We start from the raw sequence: 16,058 nt of genomic DNA on the forward strand, positions 1-16,058 counted from the left end.
TGAAGAAATGTCCAAGTCAACTCAGTTATGGACAGACCTTCACCAGCATGTTCTGCATCGGATGCCGTGAGTCAAGCCTGAACCTGAATTCAGTAACCTCAGTTGTGAACAAGCCCTGCATTCCACACTTCACACTGCTCCTGCACTTCATGCTGTAGCATGCAGTATGCATACATTTGAGGCAGTACTTCTCATTTCACTGTGCCCACATGTGCCCATCACCCATCACGAAGGATTGTGGGTAAGAATAGCCAGAAAATCACACTGACTTGCATCCTGCAAAATGCCACCGGATGCAACAGGACATCCTGGTAACTTGGCCATACTGCATTTCACATCTTATGTATTAGGACATACAAAACAGAAGCTTTCCAAATGGTGAAAACTCTGGATGTGAACTCAAACACAGTCCATGAACATCAGCTGACACAAAACTTCACCACTGAACTGAGGTTCAGCTTGGTAATAATAATAATAATTACATTTTACACATGCTTTGCATTTTAAAAAGGTAATAAATCACAATTTATGTTGCTGTAGTACTCATCCTATCACATAATTGCAATACTTCATCTTCTACATCATCATTAAGTATTGATTCCCATCCCTAGTTAAATTGCTGTCTCTGCATCTTTCCTCTGCTCGATGTCTGTGCGAGCTGCAGAGAGCACACACACACATGGACACACACAGGCAGAGCAGACTGAGGACACAGCAGGATGTAGGTTCACTTTGGCTGTATTCACAGAAAACCTGCATTGTGCAGAGGTGTCTGCATGTTAATTTGCACTTTACAACATAATTGCAGTGAAAAAATAACAAAGTAATGTCTGTCTCCTTTGGGAAGTGGAAGGGAGGGAAAGAGGAAGCGAATGTGAATGATGTGCTTACCAACATCAACTGAAAAATCACGCATATTCTTACTTAAATGAGTTAACAACGAAATTAAGTGTTGACAATGGATGAGCATATTTTCTCATGTTTTACTTTTGTTTGTTTGTGATTTCAAATAACACTCTGATTTCATAGGCTAAGCATTATGTTGTTTATTTTTAGAACATATTTATATAAAACATTTGACGTACACTTAGTCAGTTCAGCCAAGTTCAAAAATGAGTGAAAATTTTGTTCATCAGTAGAGAAAAAAATACTACACAGAAATTCTGGGTCACTCTCTCACACCCATGCCAGTCCTGGTACCTCACATTATCTACCCATGTGAACAGGAAGCGCTCCAGGACAAATTAAATGGGATTGGCCCGATCACTGCACTCAACATTGATTACAGGCAAACTGTCATCCATCACAAGTTGAGGCTCGACTTGATGGAAGCGACTACATCCAGAATTTCTGCAGTTCGTGTTTTGTTCCCACAGTGGAGTAATGTGTCCCTTATGTGTAGTTCAAAGGTCACTCCCACAGAATGTCACTGGGTTTGGGGCTGCACAATGGGGCCTCCTTTTCTATTTTTTGAATCTGTCCAGAGCAGATTTCTGACTAGATAACGCTGCCGCCTTCTTCTCACGCTCCTTTCTCTCTTTTTCCACTTTCATTTTGTCCTCCACAGTTTTCCTGATTACATTCTGAGGGGTAAAAAAAAAAAATCAAAACAGATTATTAAAACACTGCAGATTCAGCAAGAAAAAAATAAGATCATACAGGGTTTCTGCAAGTTTAAAAAAGTTAAATGTAGAGGGTCAGTATTTAAGATTTATATTTATTCTTTGGCAGAATATGGCAGGAGGGGATTCTAATAATAATAATGTTTTCATTCAATAAAAATTGTTGGGTTTTTGTCATCTTAGAATGAGCCATGTTTTTACAATTGCCCGGAAGGGACAAATCCTGGTTCCAGACTTTGCCTCTTGTGTTTTGTGGCCACTGAAGGTTCTCCCAAAGGCATGGTTTGCATGCCTTGCAATCTGCAAGCTCACCACTAAATCCAACTCACTGTTCCTTAAACCCTTTTTAAGACATTATTTTTGCAATTTAAAAATGATTTCATGTCCAAACTGGCAAACAAGTATGAAGGATATGAAGGAAAATCCCACACATTCAACATGAACATTTCTACACAATAATGTGTAATACATAAAAAAGTTGTTTTTTGCTAGCTAGAAACACATTTAAAAGCGAGACAACGTTAGCTTTATAAATGTAACAGTAACTTAATAATTCAATCAATTAATTTTACGGCCTCAAATACAGATAATTGCATTTTAGATTTTTAAGGACCTGCAGAAACCCTGTCACAGTGTGACTGCATCAATCTTTATCTTATATTCTGAATTACTTACCCTTTGGTCCTCATGACCCACTTGTTTCTTGCGCCTTTCAACACTACCAGCAGAACTACGACCTTTTTTCTTATACTTGGGAGTAAACTTTTCTCTGGCAAGTGGATCATAGCCCTGGTAAGAAAAGAAATGCTTTTAGATAGCTGTGAACAAAAATAAGCCCGCTATGATCAAGAGTCAATATTTTAAAATGTCCAGATCTGTATCTTCGAAGAAAATTTAATGTGTGATGATAAGATGCTTCCAGACACTGACCAGAGCTTCGATCCTGTCTTGGTGCCTCTGCTCAAAGGTGGCTTGGTCGACCTGTCCCAGCTCAGTGGGGTTGAGGCTGATGAGCTCTGGCTGGATCTTCTCCAGCAGGGCTTTAACCTCCCATTCCTGTCGCTGCTTCGCACTGCGGTATGGATTCGCGTCCAGACCGTCAAAGTTAGGCTCTCCCGCACCTGTGGATGCAAATGGGGGAAGAGAGGGATAAAGATGGAAACAGTTTCACAGAAAAAAAAATGTTTTGGCTCATTTTCAAAATACAGCAAAACATCATTTTCTGATCTACTGTTAAATATGAAGGTATAATGTGAAATTGAGTAGGACCTGGTACAAGCATGCTGGTGAAACCATCTCCGTGTCCCACCCCAAGGACATCCTCAAAGGGACAGAAGTGCAGCCCCCAAACTGTCCCTCGAACTCTGTGAGCCATGTAGGGTTTAGTCACTGGAGTGCTCCACACGTCCCTGTACACCTGCAGGGAGGGAAAGGTAAAAGGTTAAATACAGTACAAAGACAAGATATTTCATGTTCAAATGAATGAAGTTTTTGTGTGTCATAAATATACACTCATTCTGAATTTGGTTTTACACAGCGGCACCACTTTTTTGGAATTACGGTTGTCGTTTCAGTCTGCTGGTATTGTGCAAACGGGATGGAATGGAACCACGGCTGTATTCAGTACAGACAACTTTGTACTACATACAGCTTTTTATATTAGTAGGCAGTATGAAACTGTTTTCTAATCTATTTTTTAAATTGATATTTTGCAGTATGCAAGGCCAGTGTTGTGTGGAAGTAAAAAAAAACAGCACAGTTAATTATAAACCACCAGAACCATGTAGCATTACTCAACGCTCTAAAAAAAAAAAAAAAAAAAAAAAAGAGAAGTTGCAAGGCCTTGTTATATTGGAAACGAAACAAAAAACAAGAAACTGTGGCATATTCACATGCAAACCTTTCAAACCAAGTCTGACATAAATCTGCTCATTCAGTAACTTCCACCACAAAGTAACCGTTGCACCATCTCACCATCATGGACGCTTCAAGCAGCAGCAACAAGGAGTTTGTTTTCAATCTGTTGAGCGGTAAATAAAACAAACCTAGGTACACCCAATATTGAGGAAGAGAGGAGAACTGTTGAAGCTTGATATGTAGACACCACCGTCATACTGAAGCGCCTTTGCTATTCCTCTCCACACGCCTATCTGACGCATGGAAGGAACCCAATTCAGAGTTAGTTCTCTCAGTTTCTCTGTTACTTTTGAGTGACTTAATCCTTTCTATCCTTGCTTGAATCAAACTGGATGTCTCTTCATGGCACTTACATGACTTTTGTTCATGTTAATATCCATGCTGGTTTGGTCATATTGTAAAAAATTTGCCCCTTGGTAATTAGCTGCATAATTTCAGTAATTATTTCAAAAAATGCAGCGTAATGACAGAATAACAGCAGTATGAAAATTAAAAATATCTAACAGTTGTGGGACTGGCTTTCCACTGCAGTACTCAGAATCTATGTAATTGATTTATTGCCTCAAAAATTCTCGGGAGGGAATTTAGTGATGAAATGGCACACAAAATATGTAAAAAAATAAAATAAAATAAATAAAAAGGAAAACAAAAAACACCTTTCCCTCGTTGGCTGGGCTGGTTGCTGTGACTTGTTCCAGCATGTTGCATTGTGGGATACAATAAGTGAGGTAGACTGGTCCACTGCATGCTGAGGATTACAGTTTCGAATACAGTATATCTTGCAACAAATTTTATTGTTGAAGTTTTGTTTGTCAGTTATTTTTCTGCTGCACTAAAAAGGTCTATTGTGGTTCGATTGCTGCAGTGACATTAATCTAAAAATCAATGACTTTTAAATTAAACTATGGCTGCAACTAACAATTGCTTTCATGATCAATTAATCTGACGATTACTTTCTCAATTTGTTGATTTATAGTTGTATGGTCAATAAAATTTCAGAAAGTTTTGAAAATTGTTAATCACAGCTTCCCAGAGTCAAAGGTGACATCCTGAAATGTCTTGTTTTGTCCACAACCCAAAGATATTCAGTCACAGACTAGAGAGTTATTGTCTTGGTGGACTAAAGAAACCAGAAAATATTAACATTTGAGAAATGGAAAACAGACAATCAGGACATTTTCTTCTTAAAAAATGTCTCAAAACAATTAAACAATAATGACTGCAGCTTGAAACTTAACACCACCTCAACTGTATGTCTCTGAACTGTGTTTGCATTTTCACTTAAGTTCTTTACAGGAAAACGTCCCTCATCATTAATAGGAAATAGTAGAATAGTGACGTTTGTTTTTCAGCATCCAGTGTCTGTGTTTTCCACTAAACAACAGCGTTCTTTCTGCTCATGGTGAATATCCAACTGTTTTCACTCGTAACCACTGCTCCATATGCTTCACTTCCTGTGTGCTAGATAGTTTTTCAACGAAAAATCATTAATTCGTCATGCCATGTGGCGGTAATAATGACCTGAACAATGTCCCCGGTGGCTGCAGACAGAAGCCCCCTCTGGCTCAGTGACAAACAGGAAGCTCCAGCAGGGAGGAAGTAGGATTTGAGGGGTTTAAAGGCTCTAATATCATAAACCTTCAGCTTTTTGTCCATGCCAGATGTCACCATGTATCTGCCAAGAGAGGAGAGGAGGACAACAGATTGCTCTCTGGTGGACACTGAAGGAACTGCAGTTCACTGCTCACAACAAAAACAGTAACATCCTGACCATGATAAAGCTATTTATCATTTATAGGTTTCTTCTGCAAACTTGTTAAACCACCACAAAAGAACAAAGATTCTGTCAATGATTACAAACACTCTCAAAGACTTTTTTAAGTTGGGTTTTATCAGTGTTCATTTTGTCAAAAAAAATTTGGACAGAAGTATTTGTTTATATCATGACTTAATTGTGATGGCAACGTAAATAAATAAACATACTGACAACAAAAATAACCAGGAAATATCTGTTTAACATGCCATAATAAGTAGCGATGAGACAGAAACATTGGCTCTATTTGGATGGACAGCCTAAGTTAGATCACAGTAATCAGGCTCTAATAAATAATAAATAAACATTCCCAGATCCTGCTTGTCTGCCTTAATGTTTACACACTTTTTTAATGGTTCTATATGAGAAGTGTAATGTTTTGTGGTGACTCACGTTCCCGTCTTGTCTACAGCAACAGACCGCACGCTGCCCTGATGACAGAGCATCTTGACGAGGGCTTCTTTCTGGTTGGGTGACCAGAGGGTGACCGTGCCGTTGTGGTGGCCAAGGTGGATGATCGCATTATGAGGGTTCTGGCACATCACATCAAGCCGGCCGGTCTTGGTGCAAATGGCTGCCACCTCCTTTCCCACAGACACGTCCAGATACTGCAGGAAACCCGTGGCACTCTGAGGACAAGAGTGAGAACAGGAGGGTTTGTCAGTGCTGATTACTGTTGGTGAAAAAGCTTTAAAAGATCCGGAAAACAGCATCTATAGTTGCGTGTTTGACGTCAAATTTATTTTTACTTTAGTCTAGGTCAGTGGGTTTTGACCTGTGAGATGCAGCAGGAGATGAGAGGAAAAGATAATATGTGAGGTAATTAGTCTATGCTGCTTAGCAACACACACACGGCTCATGGAGGGATTTAGATTACTTAAAACCCACTTAGTGTCTGAATGCCAAAGTTTGCGTCAACATTTGAACTCCTTTTCTCAGTCATAACTTAATCAAATCTCAATACTCTTAGTGTCCACTGCAAAGACATGTCTATGAACACAGCTTAGAAATCACTGAAAAAGATAAAGATAAAAATGCAATACATCATGTGAAAACCCATAATAAAAGTTTTAATGAACTCACTGCTGTGGCGAGCAGAAAGTGGTAGGGGAGGAACTGCATACGAAGGACATCGTTGAATTTGCGGATGCAGTGAAGCTCTATTCCATTGGAGTCGTAGATATAAAGCCACTTCTTCTGAGCTACTGCATACATGGCCTCACTGTGGAGCCACCTGAATTTAAAAAAAGTGCTTTTATTTAGAGAAATTATGTTCACAGGTGCTGGTAGGTGATGCATGTGTGTTATATCTAAAGTTTTGTGCTTTATGTAGTGCTGCACAGTGTAAGGTTGGACAACTTACTTCACATCATTGACAGACTCCATCACGTTTATCTCACACATCAGCTGTTTGGACTGCCAGTCTATACAAGCAATATGGCCTCTCCTCCCACCAAGCACCAGGTGACTGAGGTGAAGAGAACACACTGTTAACAACATTCACACAACTCAAACATTTCTTTATCGATAACAGATCAAATGATTGTACATAATGTGTAAGGGCCGGCATATATTGAAAAGTGAGTAATAAAAAAAAACTCCCTTCCAAACGCCCCTCAGCTCTATGGAACATTTTAGCATCTGTTTACATTTCATTAATTTGGTTTAAAATCACAACTGTTTTGGTTCAGTCTCAATGCTCTCAGACTTCAAATCACTTCGCAAACCTACTGAGAACTACCTGCATTCAATGTCAGACAAAGTTAATGACAATCTAGTGAACACAGCAGAGCACCGGGCAGCTAGAGAGCCAGATATTACCGTGCTGAAACACAGTTATTATGTATCAGGTGAACACAAACACAACTTAAAATGAATGATAATGTTGCTGTTTGCTTCCATTCACTAGACTTGTCATAGAAGGAAGAGCACAGGTGTAATTAATAACATTAATGATGACTCTGCTATATTTAAAGGCCCTTCCTATGCTTAGAATTACGTAATGTCACGAATTCATGGACCTTTAACACTGGGTCCACTCCTTTCCCATTTCCATTGCATTGCTTAAAGGCTGGGAAAGCTCTTTAAGTGGAGTGTAATCTGTTAACCAGCAGGGGCAAGATCATAATTGTCAGCTTGTCAGGGGGTTGGACTGAATTTATTGTGAAATCCTGTATTCTGTGATGAAAAAAACAGAATCTTGAACTGATAGCATGAAAGCAACTCTTTCTAAACGGCTTGTATGAGTATGGAGCGTGTGATACTGACCGTCCTGTCTTGCTGTAATCCACTCGATATGGTCCAAACTGAGACAATTTCAGATTGAAATACTGAGGAAGAAGAGGAATCAAATTAATCAAGTCTGTGCACAAAATACCAAACAACACTTGACCTTAAACAAGGTCAAAATTGAGAAACTTTACAACAAAAATCCCAATCTGAAATCTTCCAGCATCTACACTCATGTCGACTCAATGTCCCACCTTTGCCCCGGATGCTATATCCACAGCATCTGCAATATCTTCCTGAGAGACCGTACATGTGTCCTCGTCTTCATCTCCTTCTAGAAACCTGAGATTAGAGGGAGACGTGTCACAACCACAATGAAAATCTCTGCCACATCATACACTGTGACACGAAGCAGCCAGCAACCTTCAGAAGAAATTACCCTGCATCCTCTGGGAGTAGGAGGTCAAAGCGGGCAGCCTGTTTCTGGGCCATTTCTGAAGCTTCTTCTGAGCGAGCAATCATGTCTTTTAGCTTGTAATGCTGGTGGCGACGCTGGGAGGAGGAGAATTAAACAATGAGATGCTGGCAGCTGACAACAGCTAACTTATAACTTATTTACTAAAAACTGTAAATAAGAAGCTATATTGGTGTGCTTACCTTTTTGGTTTTCTCTTTCCTCTTGAACTTCTGCATCCTGTCTTCTGGAATAGGAGCAGGACCAGGGAAAGGGTCCGTTTTCTGAGGGAACAAACAATAATAAGAAAAATACACTTGTTTTACATTGCTGTATACATTTTTATTTACAAATATGCAATTTGTGAATAAAAATGAAATAAAATAAAAATAGTACTAGTTAAGTCAGTTGGATTTGGTTCGATCAGAGCTATAAAACATTAAATTATTCATCTTTGCTCACTACTGGTGTGCAGAAACTACCAATTACATACATTTATTAGAAATTATCGTTTATCTTATAGTAGCAGGTAATCATCGGTTATCAATACTGGCTGTAAAAAGTTCATTGTGCATCCCCAAACTACACACGATGCAAGTCGTTCACACCGCTTATCTTACCCCTGATACGAATTTCTTTCCATCGCTGTGATCCGCTTCTTGCTTTCTTTTCTTTGCCCTCTGTGTCGTCTTCTTCTCTCGTTGTGCAGTCTGTTCGGTCTTCTCTCCATCTTTTCCCACTTTTTCGTTTTCATTTTTCTCCCCGTCCTGCTGCGACTCCTGCCAGTAACGAGCTGGAGGCTGTCAGTGAGGAGAAAATCATGGCAGGTTAGTGAGCAGCAGTGACTTTAAAGAGAGGACTGAGAGTTTGGTGTATCTATTTGTGCCCAGAGACGGTGTGTGCTCGCCTCCTCCGGGATCCCGTACACTCGCGGCGCTTGTGTTAGCTGCCTGATGTTAGCAAATAATCAGCTACGTTAAGTCCGACAGACAACGAAACATTGTGCTAGTCTGTTACAACTGATTATATAAGAAGTTCGACATCGTTAAAGAAAGCAAAGTCTTCTAAACAATTATTTACTCTTAGTTACCTTCTTCTTTTTCTCCACGTGTGAATCTTTCACCGTTGCCTCACTGGGAGACGCCATCTTTGTTGTGTACGTTTTCAACTTCCCGTGGCGTCACTTCTGTCAACGTCACTTCTGGTTTTAAAATCCGTTTTTTATTTTTATTTTTTGCCCTTTCAGCGTCATTAAGCAAATGTTCTCAGCTTTCACCTATTTAGAATTTTAAGTTTTATTTTAATTTAAATTTAAATTTATTTTAAACCATATGAGTTTATGGATATGATAGTTTGCTCAGTAAAGTTAATAATGTACCTTTCATCTGCAAAGAAATTGGGATTATTAAAAATTAGTAATAGAATAATCTTTGTTAGTCTGATATCTTTTTCAAATTTCTTCTGAAATGTTCTACTGCAAATCAAATCAAAAGAAGTAGCACAAATGGACATACTCAAGAAAAGTACAATGACCTCTAAATTGTACTTAAAGGTGATTTGCAACATTTTCCTTGACAAAAAAAAGATATACATAAACATAATCCCTTTCAATCAGCCCCTTGTAGTGTGTGGTGGTGTTTGCATCTGCAGAGACCCTGCCTTTACCTTTAAGCAAATGTACAATCCTAATTCCAAAAACACTGGGACGTTGTGTAAGCCCAGCAGGCCACTGTTTTATAAAGCCACACTAATGTAACACGTGCAGAATGTTTTTTGGCATTTTCTGACTGAAACAAGTAGGGACAGCTCTGAAAATGACGTCATCTGGATGGCAGCATATGTTGCTCCAAAACCTTACGTACCTTTCAGCATCAATGGGGCCTTCACTGATGTGACAGACAATTTCCCATGATGCCATGGGCATTAATTACATCCCCATACCATCATAGATGCTGGCTTTTGAAGTTAGTGCTGGTAACAGTCTGGATGGTCCTTCTCCTCTTTAGTCTAGTGAACATGACATCTATGATTTCTGAAAACAATCGGAAATGTGAACTCATCAGGTCACGGCGCACTTCAACACATTGCATCAGTCCATCTCAGATGAGCTCGGGCTCAGAGAAGTCTGCAGCGTTTCTGGGTGAAGTTGGCTTTAGCTTTACATAGTAGAGTTTGAACTTGCATTACATTTGCAGAGTGAATATACTGTGTTTACTGACAATGTTGTTCTCAGGCCCATGTAGCATCCTTAACACAATTATGTGGGTTTTTAATGTGGTTTTTAATGCAGTGCTACCTGAGGGGTCAAAGGTCACAGGCATTAAATAGTGGTTTTCAGCTTTGCCTTTTACATGCAGAATTTTCTCAGAGAGAAGATTCTCTACTTCTTTAAATGATATTATGGATTGTAGGTGCTGAAATCCATAAAACCCTTGCAGTTTTGTGTTGAGAAACATTTTAAACTGTTGGACTTTTTGCCCACAGTTGTTTTGCAAAGTGGTGAACCTTCGCCATCCACACTTGTGAGCGACTGAGCCTTTTGAGGATGCTCCTTTAATACCCAGTCATGAAACTATTACCATTACCAACTGAGCTGTTTAGCTTTTGAATGTTCCAAACAGGTGCTTTTTGAGCACTCCATAACTTTCCCAGTCTTTTATTGTCCCGGTCCCAAGTTTTTTGGAACATAGTGCAGGCATCAAATTCAGAATGAGTGTATATTTACAAAAATCAATAAAGTTTATCATTTTCAGAATTAAATATCTTGTCTCTGTGCTGTATTTATTTGAATACAAGTCCAAAAATATTTTATTTAATATATTTACATTTTACACCATGTCCTAACATGCAGGGTGACTGCTCATTGTTTGGGTGAGAGTATGACAGGAGAATAAAAGTAAATGAGGTCAGGGTCTATTTGCTTTGGTGTTTTGGTACATAACAACAAAAATAGTACAGTAGAGAAATACAATGAAAGATAAAATCAAGTACCGCGAGTCAAGATGCAAAAATAGAAAACTGACAATAACATAAAGAACAATATTACAAAAATATTTATCATATGTTATTTAAGTTATGAACTGGGCATTTTTGTGCAGGAATGTGTAAAGTTTTCTCTGGTGACTGTGTCATCTATGAGAGAGCTCAGTAGATTTATGACAGTTTACTGCAGGGCTAAAATACCAAACGTGAACATGAACAAACATGAATGCTCAGACAACTTTTGGCACATTTCAGCATTTCTATTGAAAGCATTTCACACATGAGAGGGTGGGGATTGTAGTCTGCTGAAAACTGTGAAGTGAAACCTTAAATCTGAAGTATAGAAATAAACTGAATTTTCATTTTCTGCCTGTACAGCAAGTTCTTGTTTCTTGTTTGTTTTGGAGTTGTTCCTTCACTGTACATGATTTGTTTCTGTCACTGTCATCACTCTGTATACCAGACACCCACTTTTATGTGGTTCTGGAGCATTTTCATGGTGTAATATGTGAAACCCATGAATTTCACATGAGCAAAATCATATGTGAAATATGTCAAACACGTTTCCACATATTCTCTTTACATGGGAAACATTTTGGAACATTTTCATGGTGTAATATGTATATTCACATGTCAAACATGCATGAAGTATTGTGACATATTCACAAACGTACATTGCCCTTGGGCAAGTGCTCGTATGAGAGATTTTGAAAATGGGCCAAGACTCTTTATCTATGCATATGAGGGAAAGGCGTATTCTCAGGCACACCACAGATTTTGTGTTTTTAATTTGCCAGAACAAAGCTGTGGACCTAAGAAGAACCTTGTCAAGTAAGTTTTATATTGCAGACTCTTATGCTCATGCAGTGTAACCTCAAAGACACTTTAATGCAGAAAGAATGTGTTTGGAGTTGAACAAATTTTCTCTGTGCAGACAATTCCCAAGTTCCTGGTATTGTTTAAATGTGCATACATGTTCAAGCCCAACACTTTTGAAATAATTTAAAAGACTATTTTAACTTTGCATTGGTTAAAAAGAACAAATCAGGGTGTAACCACAAAGGCAATTTAATTGAGAAAGAATGTGCTTGGAGTTGATCTGATTTACTCTGTGCAGACAATTCTCAAGAGTCTGGAAGTGTGTCAGACATACAGCAGAAAAAACAACAGCGATCAGAATGTCTGCTGATCTGGAAAAGGTACGTCTCTACAGTAAATTAATGTCTCTTTAAAGCTACAGTGGGCTTTACTTTAAAGTGGAGTTCTGTTAAACATGTAATGCTGAACTAATGAGAATATACTGAAGTATTTAAAATACATGCAGAAGTTAGGATTTTGTTGTTTCTCTCATTTTAAGATGTCATGTAAAAGTTTTTCAAACATTCTGACTTCACTGTCTGCAAGTGACAGCTAACACTGTTGTTTGTACAGTTTGTTTGCACAGCAAATAGCTGCAGTTAGATCAGTCTCACTCAATGTTCATATGTTGTCTAAGATTTGATTCTTTTCTCTTGTTTAAAGATGGATACGTCCTCTCGACCAGAGCTGTTTGATTTCCATGGAGTCTCAATGACACATTATTTCACAGACAACTGGAAGAACATTCAAAACTTTCAGGCTCGGCCAGATGATATACTTGTTGCAACATACCCCAAAGCAGGTCAGTTTAAGAGTCACAAATGCTTTATAGCTTACAAAAGATGTGTGTACAGAGGTGAGTGGCTGGGATCATTTTATTTTCTACTCACTCTGTTTGTGTCTTTCTTTTAGGAACCACTTGGGTCTCCTACATTCTTGACCTGCTGTATTTTGGTCAGACAGCCCCAGAGCGTCAGACATCCATCCCCATCTATGACAGAGTGCCTTTCTTAGATGTCTCCATCCCGTCTGTGCATACAGGTGGAACAGACGATCGTACTCACCATATTTCCAGAACATGAATCGTAAACATACTGTACTGTGTACGGTAAAACAAAATCATACAGGAATTAAGTGGAATCAAGTTATCTTTTCTCATCAACATGAATAGTTTTATTTATGCAAATTTATTAAATTAAATTTAAGTTAAGTTAAGCTTGAGTGAAAAAGCAGCTTGCCACAGCCTCTGGTGAATAAAAAAAATCGAAGCACCAATTCTCAGGTTACAAGGCTACAAGCAATGAGCCAAACTGACCTGCTTATTAGCTTCTGCAATCTCAAGAAGATAGAAGAAACAGATTGTGTGATGATGTTAGGCTTTTATACTGGGACATACACCCCACCTCATCACTTGATCACAGGTGACTTTGTGGGTATAATGGCTCGACCTGTGCATATGCGAGTGCTAAAGCGCCGCTGTCTGGCAGTCAGGAAGAATGAAACAAAACTCTCCTGAGATCCTCTGTGAACATGTTTTCTAAATCATTACAAAATTACTTCGACTTGTCTTTTCAAATTCAGTCAATTTTAAATTTTAAGGCAGCCCAGACACTTTTTAATAGTAACATGTTTTTAAAAAAGAAAAAGAAATTACAAGATCAGGGTTTGTCTTACTCCATCTTTACCTCTTCACGTAGGTGTTGAACAGGCAGAAAACCTCCGCACCTCTCCTCGACTCATTAAAACTCATTTCCCTGTCCAGTTTGTGCCAAAGTCCTTTTGGGAACAAAACTGCAAGGTCAGTAGTTTGTGTGTTTTTATATTTTCAGGCTTTGGATGTATACTTTAAAAATATACTCTGATACATGCTGATTACCTAGTTAGTCACCTGATCCAAGTATCACAATATTAAAGTAATGTAACTTGATTACTTTCATTGTTTCATGTTACTTTTTGGTTATCTCAATATGAAATATGTTCAAATTGTTAAGGCTAACATGTTGTATGTTGGTTCTTGGGTTTATTAATTGTTTTTCCAGCAATTCCTTCCTTTGTGATGTGCAAATGCATGTTTAGATTATTAGCAGTAATTAGGCATATTTAAAGGTTCAAACTTAAAGTAAACTGCAACAGACTTATATTTTACGTATAGTTAACATTAGCGACGGTCGTACCTGAAACATTAAAAGTTTATTTAAATTGTATCTTAAGTTATAAGGAGAACGGTCACTGTACTGTGATGTGATTTATTTCTCATTTTAAGACAAAATAATGGTGAAATTTTCACCCAGTGAAAGTAATTTTTTCCTGAGAGGCCTTGATAATGAATTGGCAATTGTAAGATTAGCTGGTTTCACTGGGACCAGAATGATGTCATTTATCATTGTAATCCTGCTAATAATCTCCTTTTTTTTTTTTTTACTTAATGTAGCTGTAATCTGATCTGTAATCTGATGTCTTTTTTTGTAACTGTAACAGTTACTTTTGTGGTATCCTGATTAAATTACATCCTGATTAATCCTGTTGTGTATGTAATCCATATAATGTAATCCATCATGACCCTCAGATAATAAGTTTTTTTTCCTTCTGTAGGTAATCTACGTGGCCCGCAATGCCAAAGACAACATGGTCTCTTATTTTCACTTTGATCGCATGACCAAAATTCAGCCAGATCCTGGAGACTGGAGCAGCTTCTTCAACAGATTCTTGGAGGGAAAGAGTATGTATAGAGTAGAATAATAACAAGACTTGCTTTTTATTGGAACAGAAATATACAGATTTCTACTGAACACTCCTGATGTCCATCCATCCATCTTCATCTGCTTATCTGAAATTGGGTCGCAGAGGTAAGAGTTCTAGCAGGGGACCCCGGACATCCCTTTCCATGGCTACATTAACCAGCTCTAACTGGGGGATCCTGAGGTGTTCCCAGGCCAGTGCAGAGATATAATCCCTCCACCTAGTCCTCGGTCTGCCCCATGGCCTCCTCCCAGTTGGACGTGCCTGGAACACCTCTCTAGGGAGGCGACCAGGTGGCATCCTTACAAGATGCCCGAAGCACCTCAACGCCTCATCCTCCTCAACTCCTGATGTGTTTTCATGTATTGTTCTGTTGGTTTAGTGGTGTTTGGATCCTGGTATGACCATGTGAACGGCTGGTGGAAGAAGAAACAGACTTATTCAAAACTCCACTACGTGTTCTATGAAGATATGTTCGAGGTACTTCAGTTGTTTTTCTAGGTTCTTTCTATTTAGGCATTTTTAATAATAATGGTAATAATATAATGATGATCTCTGACTTTTGTGTTTACAGGATACTGGACGGGAAATAGACAAACTCTGCAGCTTTCTCGGTTTGTCTCCTTCAGCTGAGGACAAGAAACGAATCACAGGCGGAGTGCAGTTTGATAATATGAAGAAGAACGACATGGTCAACTATTCTACGAACCCAATTATGGATTTCAAAGTTTCTCCTTTCATGAGAAAAGGTGACTTCAAAATAAATAACTAAATGTGTGTGACATGGAAAAAAAATCTCCAATTTTATCTAAAATACCTGACTGATTCTCTGTGCTTCTGTAGGGAAGGTTGGTGACTGGAAGAACCATTTCACTGTGGCCCAGAATGAAGAGTTTGATGAAGACTACAAGAAAAAGATGAAGGACCCCACACTTCAGTTCCGCACTGAAATCTGAAGTGAACAGGCTGTGTTCATGTGGAGATTGGTCAATGACTGACATGTTTTCATTTCTGTGAGAAAATCAAGTTATAGTTGCCTCTGACGTGATAGCAGAGACGTGGAGTGTAATTTGATTTTTATCTGAATTAAGGCTGTTAACTGCCTGCAAATCAGATGATTAGCTAACACAATTTTCTAAAAATCTGACTCATTAAATAAAGAGGGAAAATATAGGCTTTGACTTAGTATCATATTACCCAAAAGTCTGTCTGTGTGGCTCTTTGCAAACATGAAAAGTTAATGTAAATAAAGATCAGCTGTATGTTTACACTGATACTCTAAAACCAAATCAATATATTAGTGTGATCAGTAAAGTTAATCCGAAGCTTTTCATTCATTTTCATACTTAATAAGAGCTCATTTATTTTTATTAGCATTATTGTCTCCATGTGTGAGACATTTAATATCAAAATGATCAGGAACAAATTAATCACTATAAACATA

The 16,058-nt window shown here is 38.4% G+C and overlaps 2 protein-coding genes across 3 annotated transcripts; one reads left to right on the plus strand and one right to left on the minus strand.

Moving 5' to 3' along the window:
- Positions 1-1,033: 1,033 nt before the first annotated feature.
- Positions 1,034-9,204, minus strand: wdr46 (WD repeat domain 46). Its single transcript, XM_084720804.1, has 14 exons — positions 9,126-9,204; positions 8,656-8,835; positions 8,239-8,319; positions 8,021-8,133; positions 7,836-7,923; positions 7,621-7,682; positions 6,716-6,820; positions 6,436-6,586; positions 5,746-5,981; positions 5,061-5,214; positions 2,892-3,039; positions 2,553-2,743; positions 2,298-2,411; positions 1,034-1,583 (listed from the first exon to the last, which is right to left on the minus strand). The coding sequence occupies exons 1-14, from the start codon at positions 9,180-9,182 to the stop codon at positions 1,464-1,466; spliced, it is 1,800 nt and encodes a 599-aa protein (XP_084576930.1). The 5' UTR covers positions 9,183-9,204; the 3' UTR covers positions 1,034-1,463.
- Positions 9,205-11,767: 2,563 nt separating this feature from the next.
- On the plus strand, positions 11,768-15,595 carry LOC146325047 (cytosolic sulfotransferase 3-like). Of its 2 annotated transcripts, none has more exons than XM_084720822.1 (8): positions 11,768-11,848; positions 12,539-12,677; positions 12,788-12,916; positions 13,573-13,673; positions 14,468-14,594; positions 14,997-15,094; positions 15,189-15,363; positions 15,458-15,595. In XM_084720822.1, the coding sequence occupies exons 2-8, from the start codon at positions 12,539-12,541 to the stop codon at positions 15,568-15,570; spliced, it is 882 nt and encodes a 293-aa protein (XP_084576948.1). In that variant the 5' UTR covers positions 11,768-11,848; the 3' UTR covers positions 15,571-15,595. The 2 variants fall into 2 exon arrangements, with proteins under 2 accessions (XP_084576948.1, XP_084576947.1); XM_084720821.1 differs by lacking the exon at positions 11,768-11,848 and adding an exon at positions 12,158-12,216.
- Positions 15,596-16,058: the final 463 nt, after the last annotated feature.

Source organism: Lutjanus erythropterus, chromosome 6 (assembly GCF_056507025.1).
Source record: "Lutjanus erythropterus isolate fLutEry1 chromosome 6, fLutEry1.hap2, whole genome shotgun sequence".
In the NCBI taxonomy this organism is placed as follows: Eukaryota; Metazoa; Chordata; class Actinopteri; order Lutjaniformes; family Lutjanidae; genus Lutjanus; species Lutjanus erythropterus.

Excerpts from the sequence above, each read along its gene's own strand:
- LOC146325047 (XM_084720821.1), top strand. The coding sequence starts at position 12,196 with ATGTCTGCTGATCTGGAAAAG. Across the intron at positions 12,678-12,787 it reads TGCAACATACCCCAAAGCAG|GAACCACTTGGGTCTCCTAC; the intron begins GTCAGTTTAAGA and ends TCTTTCTTTTAG. Across the intron at positions 15,364-15,457 it reads TTCTCCTTTCATGAGAAAAG|GGAAGGTTGGTGACTGGAAG; the intron begins GTGACTTCAAAA and ends GTGCTTCTGTAG.
- wdr46 (XM_084720804.1), bottom strand. The coding sequence starts at position 9,182 with ATGGCGTCTCCCAGTGAGGCAACGGTGAAAGATTCACACGTGGAGAAA. Across the intron at positions 7,924-8,020 it reads CTACTCCCAGAGGATGCAGG|GTTTCTAGAAGGAGATGAAG; the intron begins GTAATTTCTTCT and ends CTCTAATCTCAG. Across the intron at positions 6,587-6,715 it reads GAGTCTGTCAATGATGTGAA|GTGGCTCCACAGTGAGGCCA; the intron begins GTAAGTTGTCCA and ends TTTTAAATTCAG.